Genomic DNA, 11,288 nt, shown 5'->3' on the forward strand with positions numbered 1-11,288 from the left:
GGATTTGCAAGGCCTCAGGATCGTTTATTAATGTCAAGAGTGTTTGAGGAATTCCTAAGGAACCATTAAAGGTGGTTTTATCTTTTCATTTATAGGAAATGCCACGGACCCCTTTAGGAGACGCTGTGTCATGGTATCAGAGAGCAGATAGGATGACTCCAAAATGTTTGCAAATGAGAGCATGAGTGATTCCCTTCACTGATCCACTTAAGCACACGCCTCTTAAGCACACGCCATGGCTAGTGTTCTTGGTGCTGGGAATACAGCAGGGAGCCAGACAGCCATGGCCCCTGCCCTCATGGAGCTTACTTCTAATTGGGGGAGAAAAGCTAAGCAGAAGTCAATAAATAATACAGCACTATAGAGTGAATTAGCATCATGAAGAAAATAGGACAGTGATGGCAATTTAGATGGGGTAGGGAAGAGTCTAGGAAGACCTTTCCAAGGGGTGATAATTGGGCCAAAAGGTAAACCACCAGGAAGAGCCAATGATGTGAATCCAGAGGAATGGGGCTGGTGCAGAGCCTGGTGTACTTGTGGGGCAGAAAGAAGACTGGAAAAGCAAAGCAAGCTGTTAACTGGGTCGCTAGGAACTGCTCTTAATGCTGGGACAGAGGAGCACTCTTCAGGAGGCCACCAGAGAATTGAATGGAATTCAAACCGGAGAAGCGACAGGGTGGGATTATGGAGGGTCTGGGAAGCCATTGTAGGGAGTTTATTCTGTGTTCAACGGGTAGCCGCTGAAGGTTTGCGATTGGAGACAGGTAAGACCTGATAGGTGTTTTTTAAGTATTACTTTGGCTGCTCTGCAGGGAATGGACTTTAAGGAGCAAGAACAAAAATGGAGAACAGTTAGGTAGCTACTGAAGTCCAAAAGAAAGATTGGAGGTGGAGGGCATCAAAGGGGAACTGTGAGAAATGATCTTGGAACATCCTTTGGGGAGGCAGAGCACACACGATCTATCAAAGGAAAGGATGTAGAAGGTGAGGGAAGGAGAGGATTCAAGGGTGATTCCTGACAGTGGTTGGTTGGTAGGGGAAGCAACAGAAATGGGGAGGGCCAGGAGAAGACTGGGAGGTGGGAGAGCTGAGCGCTTCATTTGGGGCATATGAGTTTGAAACCCCAGTGGGATCCAGATAGAGAGTAGGCAGCTGGGTGCAGGGATGTGGAGCTTGGGCCTGAGGATACAATGCTGGGAGTGATCAGGTAATGTTTACAGATCTATGGTTTTATTTAATATTCCTGGGAGAGGAGAGACAGAAAGAGAGAAAAATATGGAACCAACCCAGGAACACACCAATGGCCAGTGGCTGGAATGTGCAGTAGTTCAGGGCCTGGCACACAATAGGTGCTCAACAAATCTTTGTGGCCAAGTAAACCAGCACCTGTGGTCACCATTGCTTGTGGGATTTCTTGAGTAGCTTGCTTTTGAAGTAAGATCTGTGGTGATCACAAGCTTGAGAAAAGAGGTCAGGGATCTTTTGTTCATCTCTAGTTAATAGATTTGGTCAATTAAACTGTTTTCTGAAGTGATGTGTGGCTATCTAATGGGTCTCCCGGCTTATCAAACCGAAGCTAAAGAGCCAGTTCTGACAGCCCGCTGTTCCATGACAGGCAAAGACCTCCCACCCGGTCACCTGTCTCCGCCCTCTTTGGTGGGAGAAGGAAGTGCACTGAGGTGGCACCCAGGAGCCTCCGTGGCCCCATGATATGCAGGCACCCGGGAGAGCTCTCCGCATGCAGGGAGAGGTGCACTTCCTCTTCCTGACACGGTCCGTGGTATCAGCCAGGCATTACCAGTGCCCTGGTGAGGCCCATCAGGCAGATACTGTTTCCCCATGTCTCCCAAGAGAAGACTGAGGCTCAGAGAAACCATAAGACGCACCCCAAATCACACAGCTAATATGTGCCAAGCTGGATTTTGATAAATCAAGATTCCCTGGTGCCAAAGCCTTGATGCCTTTTCAAGGTGACAAACTGTGGCTCCTGGGACTCCTGGTAAACTGAGGCAAAGGATTTGCATGTGGCTCTCAGTAGTGCGCCCAGGCGCTGCTCAGGGTGTGGGCTGGCGTTCTGCCCCTGCCCTGCTCCTTCCCCAAGCCCTTCCCTGCTCTCCAGGGAGGGGGCGCCCTGGCCCTCTCACAGACAGGCATCCATCTCCCAATTCCCCCAGGGAAGCCCATGGCCTCCTCTTTCTTAGCCTTTTGGGCCATACTTGAAATAAGAAATGAATTAAGTGCTAGAGTCAATGAAGGGCTGGGGATGTTGCCTAGAGCTCACCCCAACCCACACCTCCCAGTCAGGGAGCCCACCATCCTGTCCCCCTCCTGGGCCGACAGCCCACTGAGGCCTTGGCTCCCTGGCCTGGCCTGCACTCGCCTCCTGTTTTGTCCTCCATGCCTTGGCCAGGCTGGTAGTTGAAGCCTTCCTGGGTTAATGGGGAATCTCTTTTCTCAGGAAGTTGGGAAAAGCCACCGTCATTAATGGAGATTAGGCAGAACAGACCAAAGGGCACACGGAGCAGGGAGGAAAGAATCTCTCCTGGTATACAGAGTTCACCCTACCTGACCATTTGCGGGACTTGTCACTTTCACAGCTGCAAACACAAATACAAACCAAAATCATAGGAAACAGGTGAGTATATTTTAATGAATCAAAGTCTGGAATCCTAAGCCTCAAATGATTCCTTAGAAAACTAGTAAAGACATCCACTTGAGTGCAAACAGATTCACTTATCCCCACACATATTTTTATGCATATGGAAGGTTTTACATATATTTAAGGGAGGTGGGGTGAGGGGGGCAAACTACACTCCTAAGATACATTTGAAGGCTGAGTGAGTTAATGGGAAGTTTTCAAATGAAACTTGACATCCTCCTGTTCCTACAAAATGTTTCATACTAATCTGCCATCACAGTAACCTGGAATATAGAAAACAAAGCCATTAATGACAGAAAGATGGATTCAGTGTTAAATGTAGATAGTGATAATGCTGATGGCCTTAGGGCTCGGCTTTTTCCAGATGCTTCTTGTAAGGTTACGGCTAGACGTGGTTGTAATTCATAAACATCCTGAAGGCTGTTTCTAAAACCCTTTGAATTTCTCTGGGGGAAATTGGGGACCAAGAGCTTAGGATCTGCTTTATGAAATAGTGTTCTTGCCCTACATTTGCCTCAATGCCTTTCAAAGGGTTGGGGGCACATCCTCCTATTTCAGAAAATGGCCAAGTCAGCCTGACTTCAGCCACTCTATTAGTGGTTTTGTACAATGTTCACCGTGTCCTATGTCATGTGTCACCAGGCAGTGCCACAAGGGGCTTTGGGGTCACAAAACAACCCTGCTTTGCATCCAACTCAGCTAACTACTGGAGATCGTGGGAACCTTCCTAAAGCTGGATAATGAGAAAATCTACTTCATAAGGTGTCTCTGAGCAATAAGGGAGTTGATGCAGGTAGAAGGCTTGGCATGGAGCCTGACTGTGGTGAAATCCTTTACCAGCCTTGCATTTAGGCTGCCCCAGAGTGAAGCATCCAAATATTATTATTTTTTGGTTTTAGTCTGGGTTCCTCTCTGTTGGGTGGAGTGTGGATTAGCTGGTTAGGTGGCCAATAGCAAAATTCAGTTTTGTTCTCTTTTTTCTACATCTCAGAATTGCCCTGTTTGGATTTTGAAACCTAGTTTTCCATGGGAGTGTGTGTCATTTCAAAATAGACTGGGCACTTGCTCCAGAACATTAATGATTTTTAAATCAAGATCAGACAAGGATAATATCCATAAAAAGACTCAATGGCTGTTGTAGGAGATCTCAAAAGTGTAAATGAGGAAAACCAGCTCTTCAATGTAATGCTTACTTAGTTCTGTATTAGAGAAAAGCATTTGCTGAAATCATTCCCATTTGAACTTGCTATGGTGATGTCTCTCTTTAACTTTTACACCAATGGCCACATTCGTCACCCAGCTCTTCACTGGGGCCATTCAATCCCCAAATAATATTAATTCAATCAAAATGATTTTTGGGGAATGTAGCCCCAGGAGCAAGATCATGTGAGCACAAAAGGCCTAACAGAGCAGATAAAAAGGAAGAGAGTGTCCCCTGCAGTTTTACTTAATTAAAATTGCCAGGGTTTTGGAAAAAGGGTTTTGCCCACTCCTTCTGCATCAGCTCCATGATAAGGCCAGTGAAAGGTGCAGTCAAGAAGGGCCAAGACTTGGACTCAGAGGGGGCTCCTAAGACTCCCCTTTTTCCCTTGCATGCAGATGCAGCACATCTCACTGGTATGCGGGCCCAAGCTCACTGCCCACTACCCTCAGAGAGAGCCACCCAGTGCCCTGGGCCTGCCCAGCCACTCACCATTGTGAACGATGAGCCTGTACTGCCTGGCCAGGCACAGCTCCTCCTGCTTCTGCCTCACGATTTTCTGCACTTCCGGCAGAAGGCCGTTGGGGTTGCGGGCAAACACGAAGGAGTAGCTGTCGGCACAGGTGCCATCAAGGTTGAGGAGGCGGCAGGAGTACTGCACAGCATAGGTGTCGTAGTCCGTGTCGATGATCCAGTGGTCATCATCTGCAAGCCAGAGAGCCACGGGGCCATTGTCCCTCCCTTGGTGGGCTCAGGTGTCAAGAAACCACACTACCAGGCCCAAGAGATCAGACTTCCTGAAACTGGCTTGTTTCATTAGGAAACAAGACACTGCAGAGAATTGTGACAGCTTTTATGAAACTGGGAAAAGGAGAAAGGGTCTCCTTCAAGGAAAAACTCCTGGAGTGGAGGGGGTCCTCATTCACTTTCAATGATGATCTCTCACCCTGACAATCAATGTGATTGCTTCTTTCCAAATAACTGAGAAGGCAGGGCCATCAAAACCACAGAACAGGCCATTGTACCACTGTCTTCCCCAGCCACCTTCCAGCAATATTCCTGCCTGTGCAGCTGGTGGCTGACAGCCCTACATAGTTAGCCTCACGAGCAGGCTGTGTCCCCTGCCCTGACCTTTGGCAGTTCCCGCTCTGCTCACTAACCCTAACTCCTGCTCTCAGTCCCACGGCTTTTCTATTTCTGGTTGTTATATTTCAGGTTAGTCTAACCTGACTCACTTCTCCATGCAGAAACAAAAAGAGACTAGTTTTTGCCTTAGGGGCACGAGATGCCCACCCCCCGGCATCTTGTAACTCTGCAGAGCTCCCCTGATAGAGGCAGAGCTGAGCCCTTGAAGAATTTCGATTATATTTACTCTGAAGTCTGGAATGTAAGCCATGAAGAGCACGTATAAATGAAGGTGGCAAAAATGTCAGCAAAGGCAGGATGGGAAATAACATTAATGAGAATGTATGTGAGAGAAACAACAATGCTCAGGTTTACCCAAATACTGTATTTTTGGTAAAAAGTGCTACATCTCTACTTAATTTAGCATTCTCGTTGCCACATAACCATGACTAAGACTCTCTGAGCACTTCACTGTGCACCAGCGGTCCCTGTGTAGACACCTCCTGTGTTTTCCCAGTTATTCCTCAGGTCAGCCCCAAAGAGCACACTATTACCCCGATTTCTCAGGTGAAGAACTGAGACCCAGAGAAACTAAATAGTTCACCTGGGATCACAGAGGGCAGGACTAAACTGGGATTCAATCTGACTCCAGATCCCACACACCTAACCTCTATACCACACTGCCTCCAGGCAGTAAGTAAACTGGGAGACAGGAAAAAAACGGGAAATAAAAAGCCTTTGTGTCTCCATCTCACACCCTGGTCATGAAGCAAGTGATGGTTTCTGCTCTGTGTCGGGTTCCATGAGGAATGTGGAGGAGCCTGGACCCCCAGCATTAGAGCATTCAGGGAGGTCTCTCATGCTCGCCCCAAGTCAGTCCTGGGTGTGCCTCGTGGCTCTGAGAACCCCAGTGTGCCGGCCTCAGCTTGCAGGAGAGCTGCACGTAGTGACTGGTGGAGACCTCTTCAGCTCCCTCCAGGCCCACCAGGAGGAAGAATGAGCCACCCCTGCACCTCCCAGGGTTTCCCGTGGGGACAGTGTCAGAGGCCGGGGTGGGAGTGCCCAGACATATGACTGCTCAAGCAGCCGCCATGCAGTTATTCGGCAGGCAGGCCAGAAACAGAAACCACAGGCTGCCTGCTGGGCTGCAACCTAACTGCCAGCTCCCCTTACATGTCCAGAGCATCTGGGCAGAGTCCTCCTGGCCAATGAAGTCCTTTTCTCCCTGGTATGGGTCTCACGGCATCAGTCACAGGTGCCCCAGCAGCCCACCCCTCAGACACAAGAGCGTTCTCCTTTGAAATGTTACCCCTATTCATGATCAAGGCAGCTATTAGCTCAGCAAATCTGCAGCTTAACACTTATTTCCAGAATTGTTGCCAGAATGTGAATTCTGACATAGGAGCTCAGTAATTCTCAATGCTTGGATTAGGAAAACTGACTACTGTTCTTGACTTTACAAGAAGGCCTAGGTTGGTTTGGTTTATCTCCAGGCTCTTTTTGGCTAAATTGTTCAAAGACGAAGACTATAAATCTTTACCAGACTCTCCCTCCCAAGACAAGAGATGAACTTTCTGAGCGCTGCTCAAAAAACTGAGCTCGGTCTTCCACTCTCCTCATTCCCAGCAGCTGGGTGGGTCTCCCTGGATGGCCAAATACCCCCAAACATTTCTGCACACAGAAGGATCAAGGCCGTATGGCTGGGAGCCCCTACTCCCCTCTACCAGCCCAGGAAGTGGGGTTACGTTGCAGCTGCGTCTACCCTGTACCCACACAGACCAGTTCAGAGGTTTTGACTGCAAGTCAAATAAGCAAAGAAAACACTCGGTGGAGGGAGCTCTCTCTGGTGACTTGGTTCCCTTAAAAAGCTGACACTCACTGCAGTGGGCTTGGCACATGTTCCTTCAGTGCGCTACACCTGTGTCCTGCAAGCCTCTGAAGTGACAAACCCAGGTGAGATGCTCCCTGCAGTTCTCAGGTCTAAGAGTCCAGCCGAGCCACACAGTGGGTGTGATGTAGCTTCTGACTATTTGCCCAAAACACCTCAATAGGCCCTGACAAAGTGAGTGGAGTCTGAGGCCTTGAGACCCAAGGAAGCTGAGATAGTCCTTTGGATTGAGTTATCTAGGGCTGTGGCTCTCAAGCTTCATGGCGCAGCAATCATACTAAAAATGTAGGCTGTGAGACCCCACTTCAAGCATTTCTGATTCAGGAAGTCTGGGTTTGGCCCACAAATCCACATTTTTAACAAGCGCCCTGGCTAATCTAGATGTAAGTGGTCCAGGGACGTAGACAAATCAGGCCTGCATTCGTAATTCAGCCTGACAATGGCCCTTTTCCCAGCAGAATGAGACTTCATCTGGAAGATGGACAAAGGAGAGTCTTTGTCCAGGTCTTTCTGGGAGGGCCCAGAGCAATGATGATCATGGCTAATGTATGTTGAACCCTTATTATGCATTTCTCATGCATTTTCTTAATCGTCCTAGCAATATTATGAAATTGAGACTATTCTTTATCCTCATTTCACAGATAAGGAAATCGAAGTTCAGAGAAGCTAGTCAATGGTGAAGCCTGTATTCCACCAAGGCTGATGGTGGTGTCCTGAATGAACACCTGAGACGTCCCGCTCACTGCTGCTGGAGCTGGGGCAGAGGGAGGATGGTGCAGAGCATGCCCAGGGCTGGGGCAGCAAGCCATGCCAGAGTCTTGACACTGAAACCTAATACTCAACCATAGAGATTTCTTAAATTTAATTTTAAAATAATTTGACAGCAAATGTAATGAGCATTTGTTCCTGAGTTATTTTGTCTGCATATTCATGCCTCATTTTAAACATATTTGGTGAAATGCAGACCAAGATTGATGGCCACTCTCTGAGGCCTTCAAATCCTCCTGACCAAGTCAGCATTTAATACCAGACCACCGTCAAGGAAGAAAGAAATCAACATGAGGAATGTAAGCAGTTTGTAAGCCCCCACCGCCCCCCACCCAAGAAAGCATGTAAAACACAGGCAGATACCAATCATACAGTTTATGGGAGACCTGGAAAACAGAGGGATGGTTCACACCCTTTTATATCCCCTGAGCAAAGAGGTGTCACTAAGTGCTACTAATCAGCTTGTATCCCTGAGCAAGTCACTGCTCTAAGGTGGACCTCATTTTCTTTACTTGTAAAATGAGGGACTTGAACCTGATAGCCTCTGTGGGTCCTCCCATCCTGAACCCAGAAGATAAAGGTATTATTTTATGACTGGGGAGATAACTAAGCAGTAATAACATCACCCACTTACAGAGAATGTATGTTGCTGGCACTATTCCAAGTGCTTTTGCATGCTAACTCAACTGCATCCTCTTAAGATGACTGACTCCATGAGTTTGGTGCTATGATTGCCTTGTTTTGCAGATCAGGAAACCAGGGCACAGAGAGGATAAGGAACATATCCAAGGTCCCACAGGTAGTAGGTTTCATTAGCATTTGAACTCAGGCAATCTAACTCTAACCCTGCATGCTTAACCATTAGATGCACTGCTTCTTTTCTGAAAGGTAACGTAACACAGAATTTATCCTTAAGCCTTCCATGTTGTAGTTATTTTACTCAACATCTGTAGCAATCTCTTTCAAGATTTTAATGTTGTTGTTTTTCTCTCCAAGTGAAATACTAAAGAGAATCTCAATGTACAAGAGGTAATAGCAGAAATAATCTGGTTTGGTAGGGGGAGGAGGAGGCAAGAGGCAAAATCCTACCTCCTCATTGGATGCTCTCCCACCCTCCCCAAACCAATTACCAACAGAATCCTAGTCCTTTAAGAAGTGCATCTCAGAATTCTCCAGAGCATGATGTGTTTACACTTTCTAAATATTAGTAATCTTGTGCCCCCTAGTATTGATTTTTCTGGAACCTATATTTTTACAGTAAATGAATCACTTTAGAAGGTTCACTGCATTACTTGAAATAATTTGCATTACTTCTAAGGATAAAGCTTTTCTCCCCTTGTTGAACAGTATCTCCATCTGTACCATATAAATCAATACTGAAGATGCAATTTGATTTTAAAAATGCAATTTCATCTAACACACAACTTTAGAGGGAGTCAAGGTGCGTGTTCCACGTGCAGATGGGCTACATAAGGACATATCTGACCTGAATCACCAAGCTAAGAGAGTCCTCCCCCTACCCACCTCCACTCCCTGAATGACCCCCTGCAGCCTATCTCACAGGAGAGCTCAAACAATTTACTTTGTAAAAGTTGGTCTGTATTAGGAGTCCCTGCTGTTCAGGGCCACCTAATCCTGGCCTGGGAGTTGGAACCCTTGGCTTCTGACACTGGCTCTTAAACTTGTTGCATGACCATGCACAAAGCACTACCTTCTCTTGGCCTCAGCTTATTCATCTGTATACTGAATCCCCTTTGCAGGGCTAACTCTCCATCTCTACAATCCCATGATATGTGTACCCCCTGGTTTGCATTACTCTCTAGGTGCCAAGTAGACTCCAGAATTGAAACTTGGGAGAAATGAGGGATAAAGTAGAAAGAACGTGCTCTCACAATCAGGTCAAATTTTAGGATACTCTTCTGAGAGTCCTCAACACCCTGACCCTCATTTGAGTTTTGGTGCTTGGGAGAAAGGGAAGAGGTCATTGCCCTGTGATTCTGTGCCTGACTCTGAATCTCAGCCTCTGCAGGCAGGGCACCTGGGAGTGAGCCCGCTGTATGCACCAGCAGGCTCCCTATATCCTTGGATCAGGCCTCTGCTGGGGCCCCAAGTAGTCAAGCTGTCTCAGGAATTTAGCCCAAAAAAACAAAGGAAATGCAAAACCAGGTTGAGGGGTGATGTGGGTTGGGTCTTGGAGAGGTGGGAGCTCTAAGCACAGAGGTGGCTACACACTCTGTCTGGCACAGAGGCTCAACAGGAAAATAGCAGGAGGAGTCCACTTGACAAGCTCAAAGGTCCTTTTAATTTTGGGCCAAGTTTTTGAGCTGAGGGAAGGGGTGGAAGCACAGAGGGGCCCGAGCTAGTCCCAATCTCACCCCCTTAACCTCAGGACCTGCTGAGGGGTCCTGCTTCTTTCCAAGGGTGCCACTAGAGAAGAAACCGAGCGCTTTGGCCAGGTATGCCCTCCAGCCCCTGAGACAGTCCCACCGAGTTTACTACTCACTTCCTTTCTGGAGAAAGGATGCTACGCCCCAGTACTTCATTTTGAACTTGGCAGGGTCCTCAGTGTCTGTGAAGGTGCCCACCATGTCTGCGCACACGTCCCAGTTACTGCAAAAGCCAAGGGGATCCTGAGCCAGGCCTGGCCACGCGCTTCCTCCCTCCACCGCACCCGCTGCTCCCTTCCCTCCCCGGTGAGAGTTTGGCGCTCAGCCAGGGGGACCCTGCAGTGCAAAGGGCTCTGCCGCCCGAGGGCTACTGACTTCAGAAGACGGACTCGGCCCTTGGCCGTGGCGCTCATCTGGCCACTCTCGTCCACGGAGAACTCGGCGATGATGTTGTCCTGCAGAAAGAGGCCCTCGGGGTCTTTCTTGGCCATGGCGTACCAGGTCCCGGAGAACTGCGGCGAAGATGGGGACAGGTTGGGTGTCCGCGCTGCCGGCTGCCGGGAGTGGGGAGGGCGGGGGCCCGGCGACCCCCGGGGCCCCCGCGCCGATACCTACGCGAGCCTTGTCGAAGTTCTCCTTGACTCGGAAGCTGCTCACCCGGCAGTCGCGCTCCGCCCGGGCGCTGCCCAGCGCCGCCAGCAGCACGAGCGCCCACACCCACTCCATCTCGCCCGAGTCCGCCCTGCGGGAACCGCGCGCGGTGAGCGCCGGGCAGCCGTCCCGCCCGCCCCCTGCCCCCGCCGCCCCCGCCCGGCCGCCGCCCGCCGCTCACCACCCGAGATGCGCGCAGGCCGGCCGCGGCGTCCGGGCGCGCGGGAGCCAGAGAGGCGAGCGCGCCGATGGGGGCCGCGCGGCCGCTTTATAGCCCCGGGGGGAGGGGGTCGGGCTTTCGTAACCGCGCGGGGGTGAAAGACCGCGGTTGGGGGGGGCGCCGGGGGCCGGCGGGCCGGCACTTGCATAACGCGCCCTGACTCACCGCCGCCGGGGCGCAGGGAGAGTCTCTTTGGGCGACAGCCTCACCTCCAGAGCCGCCCGGGGCTCTTTGGGGCTGCCGCGCGGGGTGGCCTCGATCCACGGGAACAGGCCCTGGCCTGGCTCCCCGGCACTTGTGCCAGCAGCCGCCAGCTGCGGCCTGGGGGGGGCCCTTGGGGCCCGCTCGCTCTGGCTGGGTGCTCCCGTCGGCCTGGCGGACGGCCGTGG

General features: G+C 50.1%; 1 protein-coding gene across 2 annotated transcripts; it reads right to left on the minus strand.

Moving 5' to 3' along the window:
• Nucleotides 1-2,630: 2,630 nt before the first annotated feature.
• Nucleotides 2,631-11,088, minus strand: RBP4 (retinol binding protein 4). 2 transcript variants are annotated; one of them, XM_036880145.2, is made up of 6 exons: nucleotides 11,065-11,088; nucleotides 10,644-10,770; nucleotides 10,404-10,540; nucleotides 10,145-10,251; nucleotides 4,353-4,565; nucleotides 2,631-2,922 (listed from the first exon to the last, which is right to left on the minus strand). In XM_036880145.2, exons 2-6 carry the CDS (start codon nucleotides 10,752-10,754, stop codon nucleotides 2,897-2,899), a joined length of 594 nt encoding a protein of 197 aa, XP_036736040.1. In that variant the 5' UTR covers nucleotides 10,755-10,770; nucleotides 11,065-11,088; the 3' UTR covers nucleotides 2,631-2,896. The 2 variants fall into 2 exon arrangements, with proteins under 2 accessions (XP_036736040.1, XP_036736039.1); XM_036880144.2 differs by lacking the exon at nucleotides 11,065-11,088 and adding an exon at nucleotides 10,861-10,963.
• Nucleotides 11,089-11,288: the final 200 nt, after the last annotated feature.

This window comes from Manis pentadactyla, chromosome 8 (genome assembly GCF_030020395.1).
Source record: "Manis pentadactyla isolate mManPen7 chromosome 8, mManPen7.hap1, whole genome shotgun sequence".
In the NCBI taxonomy this organism is placed as follows: domain Eukaryota; kingdom Metazoa; phylum Chordata; class Mammalia; order Pholidota; family Manidae; genus Manis; species Manis pentadactyla.

Coding starts and splice junctions, on each gene's coding strand:
- RBP4 (XM_036880145.2), bottom strand. CDS start 10,754: ATGGAGTGGGTGTGGGCGCTCGTGCTGCTGGCGGCGCTGGGCAGCGCC. Junction 4,566..10,144: donor ATCCTTTCTCCAGAAAGGAA/GTGAGTAGTAAA, acceptor TCTGGCTTGCAG/ATGATGACCACTGGATCATC. Junction 2,923..4,352: donor CAGGCTCATCGTTCACAATG/GTGAGTGGCTGG, acceptor TCTATATTCCAG/GTTACTGTGATGGCAGATTA.